This window comes from Podarcis erhardii (assembly GCF_964252035.2).
Source record: "Podarcis erhardii genome assembly, chromosome: 18".
NCBI lineage: Eukaryota > Metazoa > Chordata > Lepidosauria > Squamata > Lacertidae > Podarcis > Podarcis erhardii.
The window spans coordinates 11585384-11598387 of NC_138516.1; the positions used below are offsets into that span (position 1 = coordinate 11585384).

General features: G+C 56.4%; 2 protein-coding genes across 3 annotated transcripts in view; one reads left to right on the plus strand and one right to left on the minus strand.

The window, feature by feature from the left end:
* Window positions 1-3541: 3541 nt before the first annotated feature.
* On the plus strand, window positions 3542-11248 carry PEX11G (peroxisomal biogenesis factor 11 gamma). Its single transcript, XM_081846458.1, has 5 exons — window positions 3542-3658; window positions 7234-7425; window positions 9820-9998; window positions 10163-10213; window positions 10835-11248. The coding sequence occupies exons 1-5, from the start codon at window positions 3584-3586 to the stop codon at window positions 11040-11042; spliced, it is 705 nt and encodes a 234-aa protein (XP_081702584.1). The 5' UTR covers window positions 3542-3583; the 3' UTR covers window positions 11043-11248.
* A 350-nt stretch (window positions 11249-11598) lies between these two features.
* The window catches only part of ARHGEF18 (Rho/Rac guanine nucleotide exchange factor 18), a 55409-nt gene continuing 54003 nt past the window's right edge, over window positions 11599-13004 (minus strand). For both annotated transcript variants that reach the window (XM_081846022.1, XM_081846021.1), the window contains exon 31: window positions 11599-12964. In XM_081846022.1, the coding sequence (XP_081702148.1) occupies window positions 12837-12964 (128 nt within the window). In that variant the 3' untranslated portion in view covers window positions 11599-12836. The remainder of the gene's footprint in view (window positions 12965-13004) is intronic.

The window sequence follows — 13004 nt, forward strand, 5'->3', positions numbered from 1 at the left end:
TCCATCTTTCCCAACATCAGGGCCTTTTCCAGGGAGTCTTCTCTTCTCCGGAGGTGGCCAAAGTACTGGAGCCTCAGCTTCAGGATCTGTCCTTCCAGGGAGCACTCAGGGCTGATTTCCTTAAGGATGGAGAGGTTGGATCTTCTTGCAGTCCATGGGACTCTCAAGAGTCTCCTCCAGCACCAGAATTCAAAAGCATCCATTCTTCGGCGATCAGCCTTCTTTGTAGTCCAGCTCTCACTTCCATACATCACTCCTGGGAAAGCCATGGCTTTGACTATACGGACCTTTGTCGGCAAGATGATGTCTCTGCTTTTTAAGATGCTATATACCCTATATATAGTAGGAGCAAACCAGTGGTATTTTAGGGAGCAGGCTAGCAGGCGGGGCCCATGACTTACACCCGAGGAGCCTACACAACACAAAACACGGTTGCAGGATGTAGGTTTTTATTTTATTCATTTTTTATCTTAGATTTTGGAATTGTACATCCAGTATATATATTTTTTCTTTACATTTTTTGGGGGCCCTAAGCTATAGCCTGTTGATCTTCTACGTGAATCTGGCACTGGCTCAGCAAATGAGTGTCTTGGGAGGGGGGCGAGGAATTGTGCTCTTTGCACCCGCAGCCAAAGCCTTCAAACTGGCCAGGCCAGGGAATGACTTCTAGTCTCCATGCGGCGACTGGTCTGGTCTGGCGCCAGCAAGATCCCATAAATGGCCAGCCCCAAGCGGACCAAACTGCTTCCCCAAACTCGCTGGACCTGTTCTTGGCCTCCCTTGATCCTGCCTCCTCCATCAAACAAAGAAACCCCTTTTATTTGCATTTCCCACAAATAGCTTTTGACCGTCTAATTGCCGCTAAGATCATAGGAGCTAAAAAAGATTCCGCATAACTCCTAAAATTTGTGCATAAATACAGCATCTCCTACTATATCCGAATGGGCTGGGGAAATTTGGTCCCTAGGAACTGTGATGAAGCTAACTCAAATGTATACAGAGCAGTGTGAAAATGTAATTATTCTTATTATTTTGGGTAATGTTTTGGAACAACCTAAAAAACAGCGACCATTTGTTGTGGACAAGGGACAACTGGACATAGAAAGGGCCCCATTGCCTTCAGGAGCTGAGGGCCGCATTGAACCTCAATCCGGCCCTGGCTGAGACCCGAAGGGGCTCCCCAGGGTGCTGTGGGAAAAGGCGAAGGAAGGAAAGGAAAGGGCAATTCAACTGGCAGACAATGGAGTGCACCTCCGGGGGTGAGGCCAAACTGATGAGCTCCCCGGGGTGCAAGGCTGGGCAGGGGGGCGGGGGGTCTTGGGCTGCCCAGATGACAAGACCCCCCCCCTTCCACCTCCCTGATATGGGCCAAAGGAAAGCAGAGATTCTTGCACTTCAGGGGGTTGGGCTAGATGACCGCAGGGGTCCCAAATCGACTCTTTTCTGATTCTATGACGTTTGGCAACTGCAGGTGTTGCGAGAAACAGCCGTCCCAGGCACACACCCCCAGCTCTGCTCCCCCGGCATGCGAGAATACCTCCATGCCAGCAATAAGGGCCAAAATTCGTTCCACGGAGAGGCAGCGGCGGCCTAGTGGTTAGAGCGTCAGAGCAGGACCCGGATTCAAATCCCCCTTCCGCTGGGAATGAATGAATGAATGAACCTTTATTCATCAGCCAACAACAATACAATATGCGAAGAACAGAAATAAAAAGTCGATTAGAGAAAATACATTTTAGGGAAACACCTGCCCTGCTCACAGATTGGAGCCTTCTGCAAGCCCAGCAGCTGTCCTTCCCTGGGAACTGAGCCAAGCCCTGATTTACAGGATTTTTTGGGCTGCCCAAGGAGATGGGTTTTATGGGCGCACGCCAAGCCGGCCCGGCCCGGATCCTCGCACGTCCCGAGCGTTTTACGAGCCCGTGCGGCTGCGGCACGGGGAGGGAAACCCATTGCCAGGAGGGCATCCCTTCTGAGCACATGGCAGCTGTGCCAATCGCCCGCCCAGAGTGGCATGCGTGGCAAACAAGGTTTGTGGTGGCAACACCAAGGCACGGGGCCGGATCCGGTGTGGGGCTGGGCCAGGCTAGGTGGGACCAGTGCTGGATTTACGTCTAAGCTCAACAGGCTATAGCTTAAGGCCCCACTCTCTTGGGGCCCCCCCAAAAAATTAAAATTAAACCTGGATGTGCATTTCCAAAATCTAAGATAAAAAGCAAATAGAATAAAAGCTACATCCAGCAACCGTGTTTTGTGCTGCATAGGCTCCTCGGATGTAAGTCATGGGCCCCGCCTGCTCCCTAAAATATCCCTGGTTTGCTCCTTTCTATATATAGGGTGCCGACATTCTGCTATTTATCATTATTAGTAGTTTGCATCATATTGTTTTTAATATTCAGTTGGAAGCTGCCCAGAGGGGCTGGGGAAACTCAGCCAGATGGGCGGGGTATAAATAATAAATTATTATTATTACTATTATTATTATTATTATATACTCACAACTCTTATTATTTCATATTATAGCAAGTTTCCTGGGAAAGGTGGCTCCGTGATGGTTTCACTAGGGTTCCCAGAATTTTTGGGGAGGGACGACGACAATACTGGGAATTGTAGTATCGTTCAGGGCGCTGGGAGTTGCACAGCCGTATAATCGTCCGCATAGCGTTCAATTTGTCGCAACGAGAACCCACAGCCTTTAGCTTTCAAACAGAAAGACACTGGCAGACTGGAATGGGAAGGGCCGGAAGGGACCCCTGAGGGTCATCCAGACCAACCCCCTGCAATGCAGGGATTTCAAGAAACGGAGAGGCCATTTCAAACTTGTGGCTCTCTGCCCTCCCTGTTTGCTTTCTCTCTTTCCGTCCGCGCATGGGAAGGGCTTCCTGCCAACTTTTCAATCTCTGTGCCCTCGTGGCGCCTGTCAAGTGAGGACAACGCTGGAAGGAATGGACTCTGATCCCCGGAAGCTTGCGCCATTCGTCTCGCTGCGACATTTGCCAAAAGAGCAAAAGGACCGGACCTGGAGCCACAGAGGGCACTCCAGGGCTCATCCAGCCCAACCCCTTGCAAAGCCGCCAGCAAAACCAGTCCATTTACTGTCTTTATTTTTCCGGATTTGAACTGCAAAATGGTGATTTTTCTCGAGTCAAAATGAGTGTGTACCCCTTAACATTTTAAAAGGAAAAAAAGCACTGGATAAATGAAATTAATTGAATAGATAGTTATTATGCCAGGCAGAGATTTGCACCAAAGGCGATAAATGGCTTCACAATACGAGGGGAGTTCTCTCGTTTTCCTTTCTGGCCAGCAGTTGCAGCCAAGAAGCACAGAATGGCAGAGTGGGAAGGGACCCCCAAAGGTCCTCCATCCCAACCCGCCGCCAGGCAGCCACCCGGGCTCAAGCACCCCGCTCTTGCCCCGCGTTCTCTCTGTTCTTCCTCCGCTCGCGCCCTCTTTTGGCCCCTCCGGCTGCCCGTCCCCCGCCGCGCAAGGCCTCCTGGGGCTTGTAGTTCCCCGCCTCCTCCGGGCGGCGCGTGATTGGGCGGCCTCAGGGGGCGGGGCGGGGGAACCCGGAAGCGTTGCCATGGCGGCGGGAGCGGAGGGCCGGCTGGGCGCGCTGGTGGCGCTGCTGGAGACGCATCGGGGCAGAGACCGCGCGGTGAGAGGGAAGGGGGGAGCCTGTCTGTCAAGAGCAGCGGGGCGGGGCTGAATGCTGATGGGCGTGGCCTGGAAAGCAGGCAGCCTGTCTGTCAAGAGCAGCGGGGCGGGGCTAAACGGAGGTGGGAGGAGCCGGGTGTGGGCGTGGCTTGGAAAGCAGGCAGCCTGTCTGTCAAGAGCAGCGGGGCGGGGCTAAACGGAGGTGGGAGGAGCCTGGTGTGGGCGTGGCCTGGAAAGCAGGCAGCCTGTCTGTCAAGAGCAGCGGGGCGGGGCTAAACGGAGGTGGGAGGAGCCTGGTGTGGGCGTGGCCTGGAAAGCAGGCAGCCTGTCTGTCAAGAGCAGCGGGGCGGGGCTAAACGGAGGTGGGAGGAGCCTGGTGTGGGCGTGGCTAGGAAAGCAGGCAGCCTGTCTGTCAAGAGCAGCGGGGCGGGGCTAAACGGAGGCGGGAGGAGCCGGGTGTGGGCGTGGCTTGGAAAGCAGGCAGCCTGTCTGTCAAGAGCAGCGGGGCGGGGCTAAACGGAGGTGGGAGGAGCCTGGTGTGGGCGTGGCCAGGAAAGCAGGCAGCCTGTCTGTCAAGAGCAGCGGGGCGGGGCTAAACGGAGGTGGGAGGAGCCTGGTGTGGGCGTGGCCTGGAAAGCAGGCAGCCTGTCTGTCAAGAGCAGCGGGGCGGGGCTAAACGGAGGTGGGAGGAGCCGGGTGTGGGCGTGGCTTGGAAAGCAGGCAGCCTGTCTGTCAAGAGCAGCGGGGCGGGGCTAAACGGAGGTGGGAGGAGCCTGGTGTGGGCGTGGCCTGGAAAGCAGGCAGCCTGTCTGTCAAGAGCAGCGGGGCGGGGCTAAACGGAGGTGGGAGGAGCCTGGTGTGGGCGTGGCCAGGAAAGCAGGCAGCCTGTCTGTCAAGAGCAGCGGGGCGGGGCTAAACGGAGGTGGGAGGAGCCTGGTGTGGGCGTGGCCTGGAAAGCAGGCAGCCTGTCTGTCAAGAGCAGCGGGGCGGGGCTAAACGGAGGTGGGAGGAGCCTGGTGTGGGCGTGGCTAGGAAAGCAGGCAGCCTGTCTGTCAAGAGCAGCGGGGCGGGGCTAAACGGAGGCGGGAGGAGCCTGGTGTGGGCGTGGCCTGGAAAGCAGGCAGCCTGTCTGTCAAGAGCAGCGGGGCGGGGCTAAACGGAGGTGGGAGGAGCCTGGTGTGGGCGTGGCTAGGAAAGCAGGCAGCCTGTCTGTCAAGAGCAGCGGGGCGGGGCTAAACGGAGGTGGGAGGAGCCTGGTGTGGGCGTGGCCTGGAAAGCAGGCAGCCTGTCTGTCAAGAGCAGCGGGGCGGGGCTAAACGGAGGCGGGAGGAGCCTGGTGTGGGCGTGGCCTGGAAAGCAGGCAGCCTGTCTGTCAAGAGCAGCGGGGCGGGGCTAAACGGAGGCGGGAGGAGCCTGGTGTGGGCGTGGCTTGGAAAGCAGGCAGCCTGTCTGTCAAGAGCAGCGGGGCGGGGCTAAACGGAGGCGGGAGGAGCCTGGTGTGGGCGTGGCTTGGAAAGCAGGCAGCCTGTCTGTCAAGAGCAGCGGGGCGGGGTTAAATGGAAGTGGGAGGAGCCTCATATGGGCGGGGCTTAATGGCAGTGAGCGTGACTTAATGAATAGTGGGCGTGGCCTGGAAAGCAGGCTGGGCTGCCTGTTAAGAGCAGTGGGGCGGGGCTTAATAGAGATGGGAGGAGTCTGGTATGGGCGGGGCTTAAGGGGTAGTGGGCAGGACTTGATAAAGGATGAGCCGGTTAAGAGAGGCAGGCCGAGGCTTAATAGAGGCAGGGGCGTGGCCTAGTGGTTAGTGGGCGTGGCCTGGAAAGCAGGCTAGATTTTCAGAATCACCTAATAAGAAAAGCGACGCTCCTTCTCTTGGAAATAAATCAAAATCCCAGTCCTCATGGTTCAGATTTAACTTGTGTCGAGTCGGACCGCTGATCTGGCTGCCTCAGTTCTGCATGCACTGACTGGCAACCGTTCCCCCCCTGCTTCTTAACGGAGCATAGAGAAAACCTGAAATTGTAATGTCCGAAAGCGGGAAGGGGCATTAAAAAAAACACACCACTTCCTAGTCCGACTTTAAATTTTGACCTTGTCCCTCGCCTGCTAAAAATAAATGAATGCGATCGTTGTTAATAAATAAATGCGATTGTTCCTTTCTTATCTTAAGGAAAGAAACGCAAGCGACACATTTTGTTCTATTTAAAACCAAAGCAAACTGGATGGAGGAAGGGGAAACCCAAATTTCTGGCGCTCCCATGCCTTCCTCCTCCAGATTTGCAAAAGATGTTGGCTAAACATGAGTGAACCTTGCAGGAAAGTGAGGCGCCATGAAGGGATCTCTGCAAGCTGCCTGGATTTGTAGATTTATTTGGACCAGGGTTTTTACACACATTTGGGTTTATTTTGTTTGGAATTGGGTGGTGGAAATGAGCAGCAAGAGATGAACCTATGCAAAGTTTGTGGCTTGCAGGGGTTGGGCTGGATGACCCCCGGGTCCCTTTCGGCCCCGTAGTTCAGCGATGCCAGCATTTGAAAGGTCTGGACATGTTCGTCCAGATGGAAAGGTTTTTCGGCAGGCAGCAGAAGCAGCGGAGCAAAAGCGCCTTGCCTGGCACCATCCTTTGGCGGGGAGTTCCAACGGGCCACAGAGAAAAAGGTCAATTCCTTACAAAGTGCAGAATGGGAGTCCAGATCCAAGCCGGTTTCCAGAAGGAAAACAACAAAATACCGTATTTTTCGCTCTATAAGACGCACCAGACCACAAGACGCACCTAGTTTTTGGAGGAGTTAAGCAAGAAAAAAAATATTCTGAATCTCAGAAGCCAGAACAGCAAGAGGGATTGCTGCGCAGTGAAAGCAGCAATCCCTCTTGCTGTTCTGGCTTCTGGGATAGCTGCGCAGCCTGCATTCGCTCCATAAGACGCACACACATTTCCCCTTACTTTTGAGGAGGGAAAAAGGGAGTCTTGTAGAGCAAAAAATACGGTAATTGCGTCGGAGGTGATTGTGTGATAGATGGGAGGTTGAGATACGAGGCAGCAGGAAAAATGGGTTTGGAAAAGTCAGTTTAGGAAACAAAGACGTGTGAATACTTGATTTGAGTTTAAATTCGTGGCGTTTTGGAAATCTAAGAAAAAATAATTTTTATGCTATTTTTTAAAGCAGCAGCTGGGTTCGTCCGTCCATCATGGGGGGGGGGGGACCTAAAAGTCACCCACTCCAAAAAACACCACCCCAATGCAGGAATCGCAGCGAGCACAATGACATTGCCTCGCTTACTTTTCCATAAGTGTAGCAGCCGTTTACGGACAGCTGAATCCCAGATGGGTTTCGATCTTTTCCTTGGAGGTTTCGAAGCAGAGCTTGTCCTGGAGGCTTTAGCTGAGATTCCTGCATTGCAAGGGGTCAGACTGGATGACCTCTGGGGGTCCCCTTCCAACTCTAGGATTGTTTAAACACGTCTTTTATTCCCAATTGTGATGCTTTTTGAATAACAAGCCCCCGGCGACAATGGAAGCAGCGTATCCAAAGCGCAGAGGTAACCGCGATCTCGTCTCCCCCCCCTTCTGCCAGGTCCGCACCCTCGGTTATGGCTGCCAGCTCACAGGGGGGGCCTTGGCCGCCAGGAGCCACCCCGCGGAGTCCCCGCTCGGCCAGAGCCTCCTGGCGATATCGGCTCAGCTCAGCCACTGCCGGACCGTCCTCCGCCTCTTCGACGACCTCTCCATGCTCGCCTACAGCCGCCAGTACGGCCTGGGGCCGAAGGTGGGTGGCCCTGGGGCAGTGGGGAGGTGCTGTAGGGCCTGAATTTGAGGAAGGATACCCAGCTTGAAACCCAGGAGAGCTGCCAGCCAGCGCCAGCGACACTGAGCTAGCCATGGTTTTCCTCCCCGGCAGCGGGTTGGGATGGATGACCTCTGGGGACCCTGACTTGGCACAAGCGCTGTGCTCGGAAGCACAGGCACCAGGAAATATCACTTCATTTTTGTGAGAAAGGAGCACAACTCAGGGGTCAAAAAATAAAAAATATTCCCGCATTGCTGGGGGTTCGGCTGGAAGACCCTTGGGGTCCCTCCCAGCTGTACGGTTCTCCTGCTGGCCCTGCAGGCTCTCAGCGTTAAAAGGGGGTCGGAGGAAAGGTTGGGGAAGGCTGTCGACCTACGAGGGCGATGCTGTCCCTCCCCTGTCGGAGGCAGTATACTGGGGAGAGTGGCAGCTGTGGCACAGCTGGCCTGTTTGTATATATATTCTTAGTAATTTTCAATTACAACCCAGTGGTAGCCTCGTTATGACGATGCCAAATTGCAATGCAGCTGTCAATACCAATTTTACAAATGCAGTCCACATTTTGGAATGCTTTGGCTCCCGAAGGCCGGAACCCGGAAGCAACTGCTCTGGTTTCCGAACCATTTTCAGAAGCCGAACATGTCACACAGCTTCCGTTTTTGAGTTTCCCTATTGTAATGAAGCTTTCGGTTTTTTGTTGTCAAACGGTCTCCTGCAACAGGTTTGACAATTTAGGTGGGGCCTGCCTGCGTGCTAGAATGATTTTCTTTGTACCTGCGTTCCAAAAATCTCATTAGTTTCCATTACGTTCCAATCAAGATGATAATCCCATATTCTGCAACAGCTGCAATAGCTTCTATCCGTGTCAATAACTTCTATTCGAACAGCTGGCCTGTTAATAATAATAATAATATTTTTATTATTTGTACCCCTGCCCACCTGACCGGGTTTCCCCAGCCGCACTGCTCCACCCTTCGCCTATCAGAGGGATATTTTCGGACAGCAAAAACACACCCGCCCTCTGGCCCCGCAGAGATCCTGCTCACGCCGGTTCCCCCTGCTTCCTAGAAGGAGCAAAGTGACTTTCCCCATGTGATTTCAGAGCAAACACTCCTCTTTTTTCGGTTGTGCAAACACGGGAGGAGCACGGGATTGAAGTATGCGTCACACAAAAAGGTGTTTGCAGCTGCAGAAGGCATGGGGTGCCCGGCGCCCTTTGACCGCCCGTGGGGCGAGGGGGGTAGCTGGAGGGCGAACCTTCGCCCCCACCCAGGAAGAGCGGCAAGGGGTGGCCGGCACCCAAGGGCGAGGAACCCCATCTAGGCGAGGCCACCAAAGGGAATGGCAGGAATTCCTGGAAGTGGCGAAGACTCACAGGGGTGGCTGGGCACTCTGCCCGCGCTCAGAGGCACCCAATGCCTCTGAACTGCTGGGAGTTGCAAGAGGGGAGAGGATGAATCCTGACAAGACAGAAGCAGGGGGAAGGCAGGTGTGGGGGACTCCCTGGTCCTGAATGGGGCGACTGTGCCCCCGAAGGACCAGGTGCGCAGCCTGGGGGTCATTTCGGACTCACCGCTGTCCATGGAGGCACAGGTCAGTTCTGTGTCCAGGGCAGCTCCATCTGGGACGCAGGATGAGACCCCCTCCCTGCCCGCAGACTGTCTGGCCGGAGTGGTGCATGCTCTGGTTATCTCCCACTTGGACTCGAAGCTGCCAGCCTGTGACAGAGGCCCCGATCCTGGGAATAGCTTTGGCTGAACTGGGCGAGGGGAGCCAAGGGGTCTCGAACCCAAAGGGAGTTAGGGGCTTCCCCTGCAGGCCAAGACAGGGCTGGAGCAGACCAGGGCCAAGGGTCAAGAAGGCTGGTTTTGCCCAGGCCAGAGAGGGAAGTGGGGGCTGGGGGGGGGGCTCATCCACCTGGGAAGGGACTCCATCGGGGAGAAGGGAAGCCTGGTGGAATACTTCAGGAAAAGAACAGGCTCGGGGGGGTGGAACCCTACACAAATCCAGAGTGGAGTCCCTAAGGCAGTTGGGTGGCACCTTCTGGCAACCCTTGCAGCCAAGAAAAGAAAAATAGAGTTGGGACCCCCGCGGTCATCTAGCCCAACCCCCTATCATGCAGGGATCTCTGCTTTCCTTTGCCCACCCCCCATCAGCGAGGGGGTCTTGTCGTCTGGGCAGCCCAGGACCCCCAGACCAGGCTTGGGCCTCGCGGAGGTCAATTCCAATTCCAGGGAGGTGACCACAATGGGGACTAGCACCTTGCCTCATAGTATCTCCAGGGAAGACGTCCAAAGTCTGCTGCCAGCCCGTGCGGGCAGCGCTGACCCTGGTCTTCCTCGCGAGGGACCCAACCTTCTCCCCCTTTCCCAGGAGGAGGATCCCGCCATCCGCTGGCTCTCGGTGGCTAGCAACGTGGCTGACCAGCTCTACTACCCCTGCGAACACCTGGCCTGGGCAGCGGACGCCAAGGTCATCCGGGGCGAATCGGGGAAGTGGTGGGTGCTCAGCACCTTGCTGTGGGCCACCTCCCTGCTGCTGGGAATCGCACGGTAAGGAACGCTGGGGGGGGGGCAGAGAAGGGACCCTGGGCGCAACAGCTCCTTGCCTCCAGCTGGCTGGTGGAGCCTTGCAAGTTGTGGGTTCGAGGGGGTTGGGCTAGATGACCCTCGGGTCCCTTCTGCAAAAGGCTCATTTCCGACCCTCCCAATTCCAGATCCCTGAGGATTTTGTGCCAGCTGAGAAGCCGGCGGCCGAAGCAGGCCAGGTAGGAGCTGTTTCTCACGGCAAATATTTCTGAACCGGCCCCCTATTCCTGCGACAGGCAAGAGGGCCCCCTCCCTCCGTCCTGGTTATGGGATAGGTAATGGTAAAGGGACCCCTGAACATTAGGTCCAGTCGTGGCCGACTCTGGGGTTGTGGCGCTCATCTCACTTTACCGGCCAAGGGAGCCGGCGTACAGCTTCCGGGTCATGTGGCCAGCAGGACTAAGCCGCTTCTGGCGAACCAGAGCAGCGCACGGAAACGCCATTTACCTTCCTGCTAGAGCGATACCTATTTATCTACTTGCACTTTGACGTGCTTTCAAACTGCTAGGTTGGCAGGAGCTGGGACCGAGCAACGGGAGCTCACCCTGCCGCAGGGATTCGAACCGCCGACCTTCTGATCGGCAAGTCCTAGGCTCTGTGGTATAACCCACAGCGCCACCTGAGTCCCGGTTATGGGATACCCCCCCCCAAAAAAAACCACACACTGTCTTCTGCTCAGTCCAGGCTAACCTTAAGCCCCTTAAGCCCAGCTCTACACTTCCATGCTTCGGAGGGGCTGGTCTGGATGGGCTTTAGGGGACCCTTCCCAACTGATCCTCCTTCCCTCCGTCTCCCCGCAGCAAGGACTCCCTTCGGAGGGCGAGGGCAAGAGCCCGGGCCGAAGCCCTGACCGTCGCCGGCAACCTGGCGGACCTCTGCAACGCCGTCCACTGGCTGCCCCCGGGGGTGCTGTGGGCCGGGAGGTTCCCCCCGTGGCTCGTGGGGCTGCTGGGGACGACGTCGTCCCTCATCGGAGTCTACCAGACCTACGCGGGGGGAGCCGCGTGAGACCAGACAGCCCCCTCGAAATTCCTGCCAGTGCCGCGAAACGGGGAGCTTTCTGCCCTCGGAAACTCAGAGCCTGCCCCCCCCATGGCCATGGGGCAAGAAGAGCCCCTCGCAGGCACGGATCGGAAGCCCGTCCAATGCACACCATGTAAACCGGTCGCGGGCAAGCTAATAAAACGCAGAGAGGAAGTATCCTGCAAACCGGGGTCAGAGGGGAGCCTCCTTTATTGCTTGCGACCCCCGCAAACGCCTCCCTCCTTGACCCACGGATCCTGCACGGGTTGGGGGGGCTGGCTTTGCAAGCCAGGCATGGGCTCCGACTCCGGACGCAGCAAAGAGGTCCTTCGGTCAGGATTCCATCCCCCCAAAAGACCCCCCCTTAAGATCTCTAGTTCCTGCACTCTTAATCCCTAGAACCGGGACAGGATTAGGGGTCTGGGGGTCCCCCCTTCAGTCAGTGGGGAGTTTCAGAGGGTCTGCAGCCTCTTCCCTGGGGGTGGGGAGATTCCTTGGCTGCGATTCCTTCCTGCTCAAGTCGTAGCAACCAGGCAAAAGGCAATATATATCTATATTTATTCATTTATTTATGCACGGGCCACCTCTCGCACTCAAGGGGGTCTCAAGGGGGCGTACACATAGTAAACAAATAAATATTCAAAACACAGAGCAATTTTTCCCCCTGGGGCGGGGGGCAGCGGCGACAGAGGGAAATGTTTGCCTTTTGGGGAACTTTCTCCCCCTGACCCCAGTTGGCGAGTCGCCTGCCCACGGCCGCATGTGCCTGCCCCCCCCCGTGAAAGGCAGTGGGGGGGCCCTTTAAATTGCCACTGGTCCCATCCCCGAAGGGAGCTCCCCCGAGGGAGAAATCTAATAGGCAAGCAGAGCATGGACAGGTCAGCGATTTGGTGCAGAAAGAGGGCTTCCCTTTCAAGAAACGCGGAGGAAATACGCAGTTATTACGAGAAACGGCCCCGCCGCGATGGAAGGGCGGTCGGGAGCCTCTTGCGACAGGGGGGCTCGCCCTTCCGACGCTCCCCGAGGACCGAGCGCAGAAGCCGCAACTTTTGTGAGAACGCAGGTATCTGGGGAGGAACAAAGAGCCCATCTCGCATCGCTGCGAGGCTGCAATCCAAAACTCCCCCCAAAAAATGTTAAGAAAAGCAACCTTTAGGAGGTGAGCATTTGCAGGAAACAGGGGAAGAGAGTGGCACGGTCTACTCCGAAGAGATCCCTCGGTGGCGGTAGGGGTTTGAATCTGGGGCAAATAAAAAAATCAATTGGGGAGGGGGGATTCCTGCAAAGGAAGCGGATGAGCGTTTGGCGGCGAGGGGAGCGTTGGGTTGGACGCAGAACACACCAGCCTGCGAGAAGCCAGATTTGGGGGGAAACACAAGAGTCGTTTGCCACAAAGCCGGACGCCCCTGCGTGGCTCCCGGCAGATTAAGGAAGGCACCCCTTTGCCCAAGACAAAGGGGCATCGCCGCAAAGTTTCTCTGTGCCCGCCGAGGCCTGTCTTCGGAGGAAGCGGGGTCCACCACTTTGAGCTGGCACCTCTGTTGGCAAAGTCGGCTTTCTCTCGCCCCGCTGTGGAAAGTGCTTAAAAAACGATAGCGGTGAAACTGCCCCGGAGAGCGAGCGAGGCGGGTGAAATCAGGGCATCCGTGCGCAGCCAAACGACTGTCCGGAGAAAGACACCTTCTCCCCCAAAAAACGCAGCGTCCTTGCTGTTTTCTGGCCTCTGTCCTGACAAGCGGAAGGGGCCCGGTCCCTCGGAGGCTGGGCGGCTGGCGCGCGTCAGAAGAAAATGACGTCCTCCTTGGCCAGATCGTCCGGGGTTGGCGGGAGGGCGTGGACGCTGTTGGGCTTGAAGAGGTTGGCGGCAGGGGGCAGGGGGTCCGGGTGGGCACCCTCAGCAGGCGGCTCTGCGGGGAGAAGAGGGAGAGTGGGCCACGGGCGCATGGC

Bases quoted from the DNA above. Each gene is read 5' to 3' on its own strand.
- PEX11G (XM_081846458.1), top strand. From the start codon at position 3,584: ATGGCGGCGGGAGCGGAGGGCCGGCTGGGCGCGCTGGTGGCGCTGCTG. The intron at 3,659-7,233 runs GTGAGAGGGAAG...CCCTTCTGCCAG, and splicing joins ATCGGGGCAGAGACCGCGCG to GTCCGCACCCTCGGTTATGG. The intron at 10,214-10,834 runs GTAGGAGCTGTT...GTCTCCCCGCAG, and splicing joins CGGCGGCCGAAGCAGGCCAG to CAAGGACTCCCTTCGGAGGG.